Below are 15287 nucleotides of genomic sequence, written 5' to 3' on the forward strand. Positions count from 1 at the left end.
GGACTGATGAGAGTAAAATTGTTCTTTTTGGGTCCAAGGGCCGCAGACAGTTTGTGAGACAACCACCAAACTCTGAATTCAAGCCACAGTTCACAGTGAAGACAGTGAAGCATGGTGGTGCAAGCATCATGATATGGGCATGTTTCTCCTACTATGGTGTTGGGCCTATATATCGCATACCAGGTATCATGGATCAGTTTGGATATGTCAAAATACTTGAAGAGGTCATGTTGCCTTATGCTGAAGAGGACATGCCCTTGAAATGGGTGTTTCAACAAGACAATGACCCCAAGCACACTAGTAAACAAGCAAAATCTTGGTTCCAAACCAACAAAATTAATGCCTCGCAGATGTGAAGAAATCATGAAAAACTGTGGTTATACAACTAAATACTAGTTTAGTGATTCACAGGATTGCTAAAAAAGCAGTTTGAACATAATAGTTTTGAGTTCGTAGCGTCAACAGCAGATGCTACTATTATTGTGAACACCCCCTTTCTACTTTTTTTTACTAATAGCCCAATTTCATAGCCTTAAGAGTGTGCATATCATGAATGCTTGGTCTTGTTGGATTTGTGAGAATCTACTGAATCTACTGGTACCTTGTTTCCCATGTAACAATAAGAAATATACTCAAAACCTGGATTAATTTTTTTAGTCACACAGCACTACTATTATTCTGAACACTACTGTACAACAAAAATTGTTCTCTGAATTTAGTCATCCTAATTACAGTTAAACACAATCCAACCACTAGGGGCAGTGTGCAGTCAGAGTCCGGCGCCCCGGAGACGAACTCCAGATGTAGAGACGCTACCCTGGTCAGGGGCTGAGAAAGGAGCAGAACCTAGATAAGCATGTTTTTGATTGTGAGAGGAAACCCACACAGACACGTGGAGAAGATGTGAACTCCAATCCCGTGACCTTCTTGCTGTGAGGCATCAGTGTTAACCACTAAACCACCGTGCTGTCACCACATCTAATGTGTGTAAATAAAGCCAAAAAGTCCCCTGGACTTTTACGCGTCATTTAGTCTTACCATTGTTTGTTGTGTTGACATAATATCGCCGCCCTTGTGGAGACATGTAGCATTTCCAATGAGGAGGCAGGGGGTCTATGTGGTCTTCGACCGGAAGCTGACTCAAAGATGGTGTCCTCTGTAAATACACACAAAATCCCCCCCAAAAAACATCATTAAGTGTCAATAACCACAGATCGAAAGTAAAGTGCCCATTTGCTGGCAGGCAACGTACTTATTTCACGAGAGTCTTCCATAATAGGTTGTAATTGCTGGAAACCGATAAAAGGAGATAAACCCACTGGAGATCAGGCTGCACAAAAGTTATGCAAGAAATATGCAGTGCTCAGCTCAAGCTCAATGAATTTCCCATTTCCTCCAGTATTTCACAACCAGAAAGGGATGACATCACAGCCGAGCTACAGAAGAACAAACTGGCACAGGACTACAGCTGGGTTGAGAGCCAAATTTTCAGTCCAAATGTGCACACAACATACAGCTGAGGGACACAAGGGAGCGCGTAGGCAAGCTGCTCCCATCTGCTCCTGATTAGTAAGAAAACAACAAGCTTGGACCGTTGTAACACATTATCGAGATGCTGTTTTGATACTTGGGAGAGCCAGATGAAATTCCGTATCGGTTTTTATTGCTGGCCTCTGTGCCAGGTCATTCAAGCGCCAAGCAGAGGTTAGTTTAAGTAACCACAAAGAAACTCAATACTGTGGATGCAGGCTCGAGGAAGAAGCTTTGTCATTTGTTTGAAGATTTCAACACACTTTGAAAATGAGATTAGCTTCAAAACAATGCAAACCATGTGATGGTTTCAAAACCAATCAGTAAAGGTCGGGTCGCATAGCTGTGTTTAAAAAAAGCCTTTGAATCTGGGAAAGTCTTGCAATAAAACTCTAGAGACTACTGGATATCACTGGAAAGCCAACGGGGACCAGTGCCAAACAAGCATCTTGACATATCTGCCCTTTATTAGGTACAATTACAATCTCATCACCCCCTTTTTTGTAGTGATCAAGCTGTAGTACAGATGTTTGAGCACATTTGGCATTTTCCTGAAGCTTGAAGTCTTCATTATTCTGCAATGTTAAATTTTGACAGTCATAGAACTTTGGCATCAGCAAATGTGTGTGTAAGCAGTTTTCCTAAATAATAAATAAAAACAAAGATTTGGGTGATTTGGTTTTAGCCACAGTCACAAGTATAACAAATGTTTGTGCCAATCCAATTCTCTGAATGGTGTTAAAGCCATGAATGGAAAAATCCCCTTGGTGATGCTCTCTGACAGTGATTTGAGCCCTGAAAGTGCAGCAAATAACAGATACAAGCACCAGATTTGGCACAAATATCCTTAAACATTACTCTCTTGAAAAAGCAGACGGGCCACTTGAATTTTCAGCAGGCGGCCAGGTCGGGGGCACTGAAGAATTGCACAGAGGTCAAAATTTAAAAATGCTCCAATCATATTGACAACTACGAGGGTACGCTGAAAAGTTCTAAGGCTCCCCATGAAGGAGTAATGCATTAACTGCATTATAGTGAGCCTTAGAACTTTTCAGCCTACCCTTGTACACCACATTATGTGTCTGATCATAAAGATTCCAAAAAGGTATAGTTTGGACTATCTATGACTGAATGTTATGGAGTTATAATGTAAAAACAGCAGGAATGGTGAGAAAGGTCAATTTCAGTTTGTACAGGGGTCAAGGGGTCATCAGTTAAAGTTCCTCCAATTGTAGTAAAACATGATGCAAATTAACCTTAACTCATTTCTATTTATTCCGCACGCTCCTCCGGGACCAGGACGCAGCCTTCAGATCAGGAGACAGCGCACTATACAACACCACCCGTGCTGACCTGAGGAGAGGCATCAAGACCGCCAAAGCGGAGCATAAGAGCATGATAAAGAACCAGCTTAACAACCCTCGACAGGTGTGGCAGGGCATACAGTCGATCACCAATTACAGAGGGTGTGCTGCGACACCAGGGAACTCAGATCTGGCACTAGCAGAGGAACTGAACAGCTTCTATGCCCGTTTTGAGTCTCAGGCACGGCACTCAACCGCAACACCCCAACCCCCACTACAACCCATTCCAGCCTCCAGTTCCCCCCCACTTACTCTAGCGGCTGAGGACGTGAGACGAGTGCTCCGGGCTGTGAACCCCAGGAAGGCTTCAGGCCCGGATGGAGTACCAGGGAAGGTGCTCAAGGCATGTGCTGACCAGCTAGCACAGGTCTTCACTGTCATTTTCAACCTGTCACTAGAACATGCCCTCATCCCAGCCTGCTTAAAATCCGCTACTATCATCCCAGTTCCAAAAAAATCACCCACAACCAGCCTCAATGACTTCCGCCCAGTAGCACTCACCCAGTCATCACCAAGTGCTTTGAGAAACTGGTTCTAAGACACATCAAAGCTTGTCTCCCCCCTACCCTGGACCAGCATCAGTTCGCATACCGATCTAACAGATCCACAGAAGATGCAATAACAACTGCCCTTCACTCAGCACTGACTCACCTGGAGAAACAAGGGAACTATGTCAGGATGCTCTTCATTGACCATAGCACAGCTTTTAATACCATAATACCGGACATCCTTATCCCCAAGTTATCCAACCTGGGAATCCCACTGCCCACCTGCTCCTGGGTCAAAGACTTCCTTGTCAACCGACCACAGCAGGTGAAGCTTGGTCCTCACTTCTCCTCCTTCCGTACTCTCAGTACCGGCTCCCCCGAGGGCTGTGTGCTGAGCCCACTTCTCTACTCACTCTACACATCTGACTGCACCCCCACCCACTCGGAGAACATCATCGTTAAATTTGCTGATGACACAACAGTGGTGGGGCTGATAACAGGGGGAAACGAAGCGGCCTACAGAGATGAGGTCCAAAAACTGGTCGAGTGGAGTGCAGCCAACAACTTGGCACTAAACATCACAAAGACTAAGGAACTCATCCTGGACTTCCGTCAAAAGAAAACTGCCCCTGCCCCACTGTACATCAATGGCGAATGCGTGGAGCGAGTGGAGTCCTTCAAGTTCCTAGGGGTTCACATCTCTGCTGGCCTCTCCTGGTCAGTCAACACTGCAGCACTGGTCAAGAAGGCCCAGCAGCGACTACACTTCTTGAGGGTGCTTAGGAAAGAGCAATTAAGCACACTCCTGTTGGTGACCTTCTATCGCTCCACTATAGAGAGCCTGCTGACCTACGCAGTGTCAGTGTGGCACTCCAGCTGCACTGAAGCTGACAGGAAGAGACTGCAGAGGGTAGCAAACACTGCCCAAAAAAAATCATTGGCTGTCCTCTGCCCCCAATTTCCACCATCTACACCTCCCATTGTCTTAGTAGGGCCAAGAACATTCTCAAGGACAATACACACCCCAGCTTTCACCTCTTCAACCTGTTGCCCTCTGGCAGGCGCTACAGGTCCATACAGGCCAGGACAAATTGACTCAGAGACAGTTTCTTCCCCAAAACAATCACCATGTTGAACAATAATCTGTAGTAAAAACGGACCACCCTTGCCACATTTCTCCATGTAATGTGGAGTTGCGTCAGGAAGGGCATCCGGCGTGAAACCTGTGCCAAATCAACATGCAGATCCACCTTGGATTTGCTGTGGCGACCCCGAGTGCAAACAAGGGAGCAGCCGAAGGGACTTACTATTAGGTACTGAGTCGCACCATATCTATCTCATTTGTAGCACAGGACTTTTGCACATTTTTCAGTTGTTCCATTGTTTACGTCGCCTATAGTTGTCATACAGTTTTACATTTCCTTTTGCACTCTCTCAATTGCTACACTGTTTACACTGTCCACATGTTACACAATCTTACATTTCAGCAAAGGACTTCACGTGTTTCTTTATGTGATAGTTGTTTATTCATGTTATATTGTCTGGTATTGCACTGCGTGCACTTTTTAAGGAGCAGCCCCCCTAATCTCGTTGTACTATGCAGACTGTGTTTGCTGTGTATAATGTCAATAAAGGCTTTCTATTCTATTCTACTACATGTGTCTGATGTCAGCAACATATGGTGGGTGTGGTCAGGGATGACTGACAGCACACAACACGTTCCTGGAAATATGAAAATATTTGAGGTGACTTAAATGGTCAAGTGGTTAGTATGCTTGGTTTCAGTGCAAAAGGTTCGCGGTTCAAACCCCACCCTTGCCACATGTACAGAGTTGCGTCAGGAAGGACATCCGGTGTAAAACTTGTGCCAAATCAACTTTCTGATCCACCTCGGATCTACTGTGGTGACCCCAAGTGAAAACAAGGGAGCAGCCGAAGGGTCTTACTTTTACTTAATGAACAGTTTAATTTTATTGTAATCATGAGGTACAAGTAGTATGGTTGCCGGAAAAAAAAAAAAAAAAAATCGATTCACGTCCGAATCGCGATTCTTATTTATTACGATTCTGAATTGATCCAAAATGTCTAAGAATTGATTTTTAAAAAGCATTTTTTAAAACATTTTCTTGCTTACTCGCTGCGTGTACTGTTTGTCAGGCAACTACTACTACTTCGTGAGCTGCAGCTTAGCATGGCGGACGAAGAGCTAATTCAGCCAGCACCGTCTTTGCTGAAGGCAAATGTTTGGGTGTATTTTGGATTTTATTATTTACTGCGTAAGAAGGAGTTTGACATGACTTACGCAGTGTGCAAAATCTGCAAAATGAAAGTCAAGTACTTCGGAAACACTTCAAATCCACAAGCCCACATGCTACGCCATCACCCGGAGCTAAAAGAGGGGAGCAGCGGTATCTGCCGACTACTGAGCAGCACTTTGCTAAACTGCCAGCCAAAGAACGAGCAAAGCAGATGAGTAAATTTACATCTAGAATCACTTGATTAACCTTGTAAAGCTGCATTTTCTTAAACATTTTTTAAGTAATATCGAAAATCGATTCTGAATCAAATCGTCTCCCCAAGAATTGGAATCGAATTGAATCGTGAGTTGTTGTACAATTCACATCCCTAACAAGTAGCATATAGTCAAAACTTTTAAGTTCTGGGAACAGCTGACTAAGTTTATGAAGTCCAAAATTTTGTGGCAATTGATTGCCTCAGTATTATTGAGTTGTTCGGGTTTACAGTGCATTTTGACCTATTCACCGTCAAAGTCCACAAAAAAAAAACTGTAGAAAATTTAGTTTTTCCCACCATTCATTTCAGTAGAGGGCGTTTCCCTACATGATGTCAAAGTCTGCATTCCTCACAGCTTCATGTTTCTGAGCGTTTATCAGCAGCAAGTGATATCAGGCTAAATTTCCCATGATTAGGATTTAATTCCTCAGGGCACATGGCACCAAAAATAAAATGCAATACATCGATATTTTCATAATTCTTTATTTACTTAGAAGAGTCAGCTCACTTGACACTTTATTTACTGGTGATATGCACTTTCATTCCCTACCACAGAGGTCCTCTGCTCCCTGGAGAGAAAAGCTGCACCTTCTCCTCTCCTGGTTTAAATCATTAAATGGCACTGCTGTCTGGAAGAGGACAAGAGCCAAAACCAAGAATCATCTGGTCTTGTAGGAGTACAGACTGTGACTGTCAGCCTCACAGTAACTTATGACTACATGTTGTCACCAGGTTTTCATTTGGTGGTCACTGTTATATTTATCTTTCATGTTCTTTCAAGAAACAGATTTGGTGAAACAGGACCAAAATTTCCTCTGGCATTACAAAAAGCCATGTCAAAAATAGAATGTGCAGTAATGGATGCACATGAGTAATGGAGGCGGAGGCCAAACTCCAGTGTGTAATGAAGGGAAAGCTGAGCCTTTTCCAATGCTGTCAGTGATACATAAAAAGATGTTTACCTTCTGGGGGGAAAAAAAGTTGTAGAAAAGTCGATATCTCTGAATAACCACAGAGACAAAGTGGATCTACGTGAATGTCTGCAAAAGAGACACACCTTCAAAAGGTCCACGCGTGTCGGCTCTCAAGAAAACAAGCGGTATCGTGTAAACAGGACAACAAACACATCGTGTTCTTGAGGGCGAACAACTCTGCACATTCCCAAACCATCTCAATCTCTCTTCTTGATTTCCAAACCATCCTACCTGCACTCCCCCTCTGATACGCTCGTTCCTAACCTTGTCCGTCTGCGTCACGCCCAAAGAAAACCACAGCATCTTCAGCGCCATCATCAAGCCTCACAACACAGCTGGTCTCACTACCACATTGTAAAGTTTTTACAATCTGCAAGTGAGAATTCTGAACAAGCAACAGCAGCCTCAGTGGCCACCAGGACCGTGTGATTAGCAATGAGGTTTCATAAATCACATGTAAACAAAAGTCCCGTTTCACGTGTGCCTGACTGAACAAGCCCACACATGTCAAGAGTTCAAGTCTGCCGCATGCACTGCACCACAGAACCAATCGCCTTGGGTCCCTGATGGCAACCACCCATTAGTCCACCTGCGTGCTGGATCATGCAAAGATAAATGCACCACATAGCCACAAAATGTCATATCAACACCTCCTCACCATGCATGTGATCCTCCTCATCTGAGTCTCCCTAAGTAACCACTCATTTCTCACAGAACCATTCCAGTGGTACCCAAGAATACTTCAAAGCATTCTTGGGTACGTACCAAAGACACCTAGTGATCACTTTTGGTCACTGGTTAGCATCCAAATCTCACAACCACGTACAGTAAGACAGGAAGCACCAGGACCTAAAGACTTGGACCTTCATTCTCATGCAAAGATATGAGCATCACCAAACACGTCTGCCCAGTGGCCTCATGACTCGATAAGCTTTTCCAATGAATCTCCCAATCTCAAAGGCAGAGAACCCAGAGACATTAATGTCTCCACAAGTCCCACCAGTGTTGCCCCCTACAGATACACTTCTGATGGTCAAGCCCAGGAAGTGACTGAAAGCCTGGCTGCTAAGATCTGGACCGGGGATTTCATGATTCTGTGCCAGCCTTCCAATTTAAGGTAATATATAAAACATTAACAGCAAATTAAGGTAAAAGATGCCAACATGGGTCAAAATAGAACACTGGCACGTTCTCACCTGCATCTGTCAGAATCTAAAATTTCAAAGTGGAAAATTCTGTAGTTTTTGCAGAGTTACTGATGGAATTTTAGGGAAAACCGTAACAGAAATGTACTATGCCGTGCAAATTGCAGAGAAAATCCCCAAATCAATAATTCAGCATTAAAACTTCAGACATCCAGAACAAGCACAGTGGCAACAGTTGTAAAGTAACCTGAACCTGAACCTAAGGAAGGAACCTGAAGCAGATCAGACTCAGAGGGGTGACCATCTGCTTTGGTCATACTACCATTAATTAATTAACAAATAAGGCAAAGCACAATGAACAAATGTCAAACTGGCAAAGACAGAAGATAAGCATCCAATTACTTAAAAAGTCCACTGTGAAGTGGAACAACAGGGATCATCAGCCAGTGGACAGATTTGTTACCTAAAACATCTCAAATGGTTATCATAAACCCACAAAGTCAACCACATATCTAGGGCAGGTACTGGACCTCCACAGTCTGCCTGACCCTGTCACTGTCAAATAAAGGTATGGCCAGTCCAGTCCAGCCAACGCACCATCCTCATAAAAAAAACAAAACAAAAAAAAAAAAAAACCCTCTAAACCTCCTGTGGAAGTTTGCACTCAGACGTTCTGGAACTGCCCACAGATCTGCTTCAACAACAACTAAACTTTGAGGGTGAACTCTGATCTGAGACCATGTTAAAACTGTCCTTCCCAGATGTGTGTGACAGATACCACAGCCCTGTTGCACACTTAAGACAAACACAAAAACCAGGAACACCTTCAGGAAGCAGAACATGTCGAATCTCAGAGCCAGCTTGTCTCAGCATATGCAACATTAAATAATGCACCCTTCCAGATGGTTATCCTTCGAAACCTCAGAATGCTTTTGGTTCCACATTCACAGTGTTCCAGAAAAGCCCCTAGCAGACACCACAAGCACTGATTTGTAGCTGTGATGACTGAAGAGGAACCACAAGAATCACAAACAATGTCTGTGAGCTCTGCAAACTTTGTCAAACGACCTGTTTTCCACTTTGTTTTCCACAACAACATTCAACATTAACCATCTTCAACTTCAATACCCCTTCAGTATATGCGAGCTCGGTCATGCCACTTGGCAAACTGTCTATGCAGGTTTTTCCCTGGTCTGTAATCTGAGCGTTTGCTCTCAATAAGGTTATCTGATTTTTGCTGTCTGTTCTGTCTTCTGATTACACTCCGACTGAGGTACCTGGGGTGTGACCGTCCTACTTACCTGATTTATTTACTACAATTTTCATTACTAAGAATAATTATTTGGATTTTCAGCAAACAACAAATAACATGAACACCAATATGAAATGTTATATAATACCATACATAAAATATGCTCCTTCATCCACATCCAGATTGGGACCAACTCCAAAATATAACCACTTCTTCACAGCCCCAAAGCCTCTGTGTGTCCACTGAATTTCATTAAAGTGTGTCCATTAATACTTGAGTTATATGTGGTCCAAAGACAAATGCCAGACAAACCAGGACAAAAACACTGGTGGAGGCAACAATTTTTGGTCAACACTGTGGAAAAATGACATTTTTTTGAAGGTTCCATGTTTGGAGATTCGTCACACCTGTTCATCACCACTACAAGAGCTAGTATTGTAGTCGTTTTTAGTAAATCATGCAGCCAATTTTTACACTAGCAAATTGCTTTAGGCAGCATCTGAAATCTTACAGATGCTGTACCGGACCATCATGGTGAAGAAAGAGCTGAGCCTCTCAATTTACCAGTCGATTTACGCACCTATCCTCATCTATGGTCATGAGCTTTGAGTAATGTCTGAAAGAATAAGATACAAGATACAAGCAGTGGAAATGAGATTTCTCCATTGTGTATCTGGGCTCACACTCCTGGACAGGGCGAGAACCTTGACTATCTGTGAGGGACTCAGCAAACAGCCGCTGCTTCTTCGCATCGAAAGGAGCCAGTTCGGGCACCTGTTGAAGATGCCCCCAGGTCGTTTCCATGGAGAAGTCTTCCAGACACGTCCAATTGGGAGGAGGTCCCGGGGAAGACCCAGGACACGCTGGAGAGTTTATACTTCCCAGCTGGCTTGGGAACACCTTGGGATCTCCCAGGAAGAGTTACAGGACTTGACCAAGGATAGAGAACTGTGTGATGAGCTGCTTGCTCTGTTGCCACCGTGACCCAGACCAGGATAAGCGGTTGAAAATGAATGAATGAAATTGCTTTAGGTTCATTAATGATGTGTTTTATTCCAGTATATTTCATTATTATTTTGTTTTCTGGGCTTTTCCAGCTCTACAAGGAGAAAGAACATAATGTTCCTGTTTGTTTCCTTGTTTTTTTGATGATGGAAGGAAACTGGGAAACCCGGAAAAAAACCCACACAGACACGGGGTGAACATTCAAACTCCACAAAGAAAGGAACCACACTGGTGAGCTTGAACCCAGGACCATCTTAGTGTGAGGCAAGACTGACATGCCAACAATATTTCATTTTATATACGGCTGAGTGGATCCTTGTCATTTGATTGGTGCTTTGTATGTCACATGACTTAGATTATTCATCCCATTTGTGTTGCATTGCATTTAGAGTGCAGGTTGGTTGCATTTAGAGTGCAAATTTGGTTCCATATGTTTGGTACCATTGCACATGCGCGCCCACATGTGCTCATGCACGCGCATGCATGCGCGCCCACACATGTGAGCGCACACACACACACACACACACACACACACACACAAAACAAATCTGGAAAGCTGGACTAATTTCTGATGGATTTTTTTTTTTTTTTTTTTTTGCTGCACTGAGGATGTTCAAAGTCTTTTTTTGGTAGTACACGCGCACACAAGTGTAAACCAGGATGCGTGTGTGCGCGCACGGGGGACAACAATGACTTGATTGAACTAACTGACGCTGATAATTCTTGTAACACACACACACACGCACACACACACACACACACACACAAAATCCACTGCGCTCTAAGCCGTCTGGATGCATGAAGACCTGTTCACCCGAAAAGCTGATGTGATTTTTGGCTGCACTGAGGAACTACACAAAGTCTTTTTTTTTTTTTTTGCCTTTTTTTTTTTAAAGGAAGCCTGAAGTCAGTGCACAGCATCACACGTCACAATTTGGACTTCAGCAGCAGTGGAACACCAAAATGTAAGTCCCTTTTCTGTTGTTTATAAATTAATAAAATCAAATGACAAGGATCTATTTTAGCCATTATATAAAACAAATAATGAATGTTTTTACATTCTTTCAATGGAACAAATTTAATTCGGTGAAAGCTGGAACAAACCATTCAACTCGGCTTCGCCTTGTTGAATGGTTTGTTCCAGCTTTCACCTCATGAAATATTCCTACCACTGAACTCATAAACATTCATTATTTGTATAATATAATTAAAATATTGTCTTATAGACAAGATTTAAGAAGCAGATTAAAAAGTCCAAGTATTCTTGGTATTACCAACTTTAGAGGGAGAAACTCTTATTGTGAAAATCATAAATGCCTCATGATCTCTAATTTTGTGACACTGGCTCTTTGCATGGAAAAACAAGAATAACTTGTTCATTTAAATGAACAGATATGACGTCATGTTGATTGTGAGGGTAGAGATGTGGGCATCATTTATTGGCATTGCACACTCATACATATGTGCAAACTCATGCATACATGAGTTTGAAAATAAAGCCTGTCGCCTGTGAGATTTACAGGAATAAATTACACGCATGTGCACAGAAACTCTGACCAATGTGTGCAGACATTTTTGCCAATGGTGGAAACTGGTGATGCCAACATTGACATTGTGAAACAGCGCCAGAGTTTCACAAACAAGCCTTATCACATGATTACAATGAAATGTTCAGGACAAGCTTTCAGTCGAAAGGCAGGTGAGTTTGTACAAGCCCAGAATTGTCCTTGAGAGGAGAAGACATCACCACAAACTACAGAACAGATGAGGAAACTAATAAATTAAAAAAACAAAGGTTAGATCTCAAAATGACCCTGTAAACACAAACATGATGATATAGTATAAAAAATCCAATCAAATTAAAACTGGAAACAGAATTAAATCTGTGATTCCAGTGATGTCAGAGGAATAACCATTTTTAGGTGTGAAGGTTTGGAGCCGTTTCCAGTGTTGAGCAAAAAGCACCGAGCTGAGTGATGCATCAGTCTGTAGGCACGGAGCAGACGGCAGGTCAGCGCCATGACTACAGAAACACTGTCCTAAGAAGGTGAGTCACCCCACGCCACTGCAACATCTCAGAGCGTACAGATTGTGAAAAGCCAGTCACCCCCTCAGAGGCTGTGCACAGGAGCGTTTCAACAGACCGGACTGGTGGGTCGGCCCACATTGAGCCATCCTTACACGTGCCCCAGTGACTCACGTACCTCCTGACTTATGACTGGTTATCTGTGTATATGTCGGCTGTGGAGTGTGCACGAGCTGGTGTGCATGAAAAAGCTCATTTACAGTGAAGAATGTTGTTGGGAACCTAACCTCTGGTGACCCCAGTGGAAACATCTGGGTTTGTGAGAATGAGAATCCATGAGGTCACTCATGGTCTCTTACATCTGCGAGCTGGAATGAGGCAGAAACGGAGAATTTCTGTGACCTCTGAACCACACCAGGGACACAACTAATGATCCGTGCACGAATACTGATGTTATTCTGTGTACTGTCTATTGGCCGTCCACAGAACGTTGACCTTAGCTGCAGTCTGCAGCGTGCACATCTACGAGCAGCAGCTCCAGTCAATCAACTGACAATGTGCAAAAAGCTGCTGCTGAAATCTACACATTTCCTGAAATTGCTGAAGAAAAGCATTTTAAACTGAAGACAACACCGCAGCTTCAGTGTGAAACTAAAATGCTGGTTTGTTAAGTTTTCCCAAATTAAACAACAGTCATTTGCCTAAAATGTCAAATTTTATGTCAAGTATTTATACTCACCAACCTTCACCACCTCTCCTCCTGGCAACCTCGCTATTCCACTGTGTGCCTTCTCATGTACTCACACTTTCATTCCCCTTCTCTCCAGAGTGTATCTCCACCTCTCCAGGCATAACACAACCTCCTCCCTCCTCTCACTACAGACCAGTGTCATCTGAGAACATCACAGTGCATGGACACTCCTGTCTGAGCTTGAATGCCAACCTGTCCATCACCGCTGCAAGCAAACAAGGACCTCAGAGCCAATCCGTGATGCAGTCCCATCTCCAGCTTAAACCTGTCAGTCATTCCTAGTGCACACCTCGCTACTGTCACACTGTCTGCAAAACATGTCCTGCACCACCCTCACATACTTCTATGTCAGTATGGGCTTTGTCAAATAATACTCAACTCAACTTTATAAAGCACTTTAAAACAACTGTAGTTGAAAACAAAGTGCTGTACATAGAGACATAAAACAATTAAAAGCAATAAAATAAATAAGAACAGTTCTTTCATTGTTTTTAAAAGCAATTAGAAACAATAAAACAATAAATAAAAGAAAACCATAAAACACTAAAACAAAAACATTCTCATGAAGAGTTGAAAGCCAGGGAGTAAAAATGGGTTTTAAGACTAGTTTTAAAAATGGACAGTGGGGAGGCTCGTCTAATGTGCAATGGCAACTCGTTCCATAACTTTGGAGCAGCAGTGGAGAATGCTCTGTCCCCTCTGAGCTTCTGTTTGGACCTCGGTACCTCCAGGAGCAGCAGGTCAGCTGACCTGAGGCACTGAGCAGGAACATACGGTTGAAGGAGCCCAGAGAGGTGTGTGTGTGGGGGGGGGGGGGGAACCATTTAATGACTAAAAAAAAACTAATAAAAGAATCTTAAAATGGACTCTAAAGTGCACAGGCAGCCAGTAGAGGGAGGCCAGGATGGGAGTCATGTGCTCTCTCTTACGTGCTCCAGTTAGGAGGCGAGTGACCATAACTCCTGTCTTGGTACCCTGTCAAATCCACAATGCAATTCCTTCTGGTCTTCTCTGTAATTCTCCAGCAACACTCAAAGTCAATGCTGTATATTCACCTCTCTTCTCAGCGTGGCTTCCACTGCTCTTTCCCATCACTTCATGCATTGGAACCAACACACTTCTCCTCCTCAGGCAGCCTCTCACATTCTAAAATTTAGTTTAAAAACTGCACTGCCGCCTTCTCCTAAACATCTCAATGCCTCTACTGGTGCGTCAACTGGACCAACTGCCTTTGCATTCTTCATAGCTGTCCTCACTTCATCCTTACTAATATAGTATCTCACACTCTCTGATTGTTTGCATCTGTTATTCTGCTGCTGCAGCCAACCAACTGATAAGTACTGGGCTTCATAAGCAGCTCTCTAATTAGAGACACCACCAGATTGTTTCATTCCCTAGTGTTAAAATCACCAGCATTGTCTATCTCTGTACTTCACTTTGAGCCTGTTTTCTGACTTTGGGCTTTTCCTAACCCGTAAATGCCTCGGCTGTTGTCTTCTGACCTTCCACTTATGATGCAGACTCGTAAATTCACTATGGTATTTGTCCTGCTGATTAGTCAACTAATCCTGGTGGGTATAGTCAGTCCAACTGCAATGAAGAGAAGTGTGAGATTGGAAGGTTTGACTAAAGTCTGCACTTTGGTGAAGTGGATTATTTCCTGTGACAGTTCCCTATCTGGCCAAACATTTGTGTGACTGCCTGTCTCTCGTGTTTAGGACACTGTGACTCACCCAGTCTCTGCAGCCAGGCCAGGCCCTCACTAGTCCACAATAAAAGTCTTTTACAACCCCAATTCCAATGAAGTGGGACATTGTGTAAAATGTAAATAAAAACAGAATACAATGATTTGTAAATCCTCTTCAACCTATATTCAATTGAATACACCACAAAGACAAGATATTTAATGTTCAAACTGATAAACTTTATTGTTTTGTGCAAATATTTGCTCATTTTGAAATGGATGCCTGCAACACGTTTCAAAAAGCTGGGACAGTGGTATGTTTACCACTGTGTTACATCACCTTTCCTTCTAACAACACCCAATAAGCGTTTGGAACTGACACTAATTGCTGAAGCTTTGTAGGTGGAATTCTTTCCCATTCTTGCTTGATGTACGACTTCAGTTGTTCAACAGTCCGGGGTCTCTGTTGTCGTATTTTGCGCTTCATAATGTGCCACACATTTTCAATGGGTGACAGGTCTGGACTGCAGGCAGGCCAGTCTAGTACCCGCACT

The 15287-nt window shown here is 43.2% G+C and overlaps 1 protein-coding gene and 1 long non-coding RNA gene across 2 annotated transcripts in view; one reads left to right on the forward strand and one right to left on the reverse strand.

Annotated features, from left to right (window-relative positions):
- LOC117531093 (growth arrest-specific protein 7-like) overlaps positions 1–15287 on the reverse strand; it is a 110767-nt gene that overhangs the window by 72359 nt on the left and 23121 nt on the right. Inside the window, 1 exon segment of the mRNA XM_034194135.1 lies at positions 1039–1156. Coding sequence (XP_034050026.1) covers positions 1039–1156 — 118 coding nt within the window.
- Positions 218–13992, forward strand: LOC117531094. Its single transcript, XR_004566519.1, has 4 exons — positions 218–229; positions 11987–11995; positions 13729–13843; positions 13931–13992. It is a non-coding gene; the product is annotated as an uncharacterized LOC117531094 (long non-coding RNA).

Source organism: Thalassophryne amazonica, chromosome 18, assembly GCF_902500255.1.
Source record: "Thalassophryne amazonica chromosome 18, fThaAma1.1, whole genome shotgun sequence".
NCBI lineage: Eukaryota > Metazoa > Chordata > Actinopteri > Batrachoidiformes > Batrachoididae > Thalassophryne > Thalassophryne amazonica.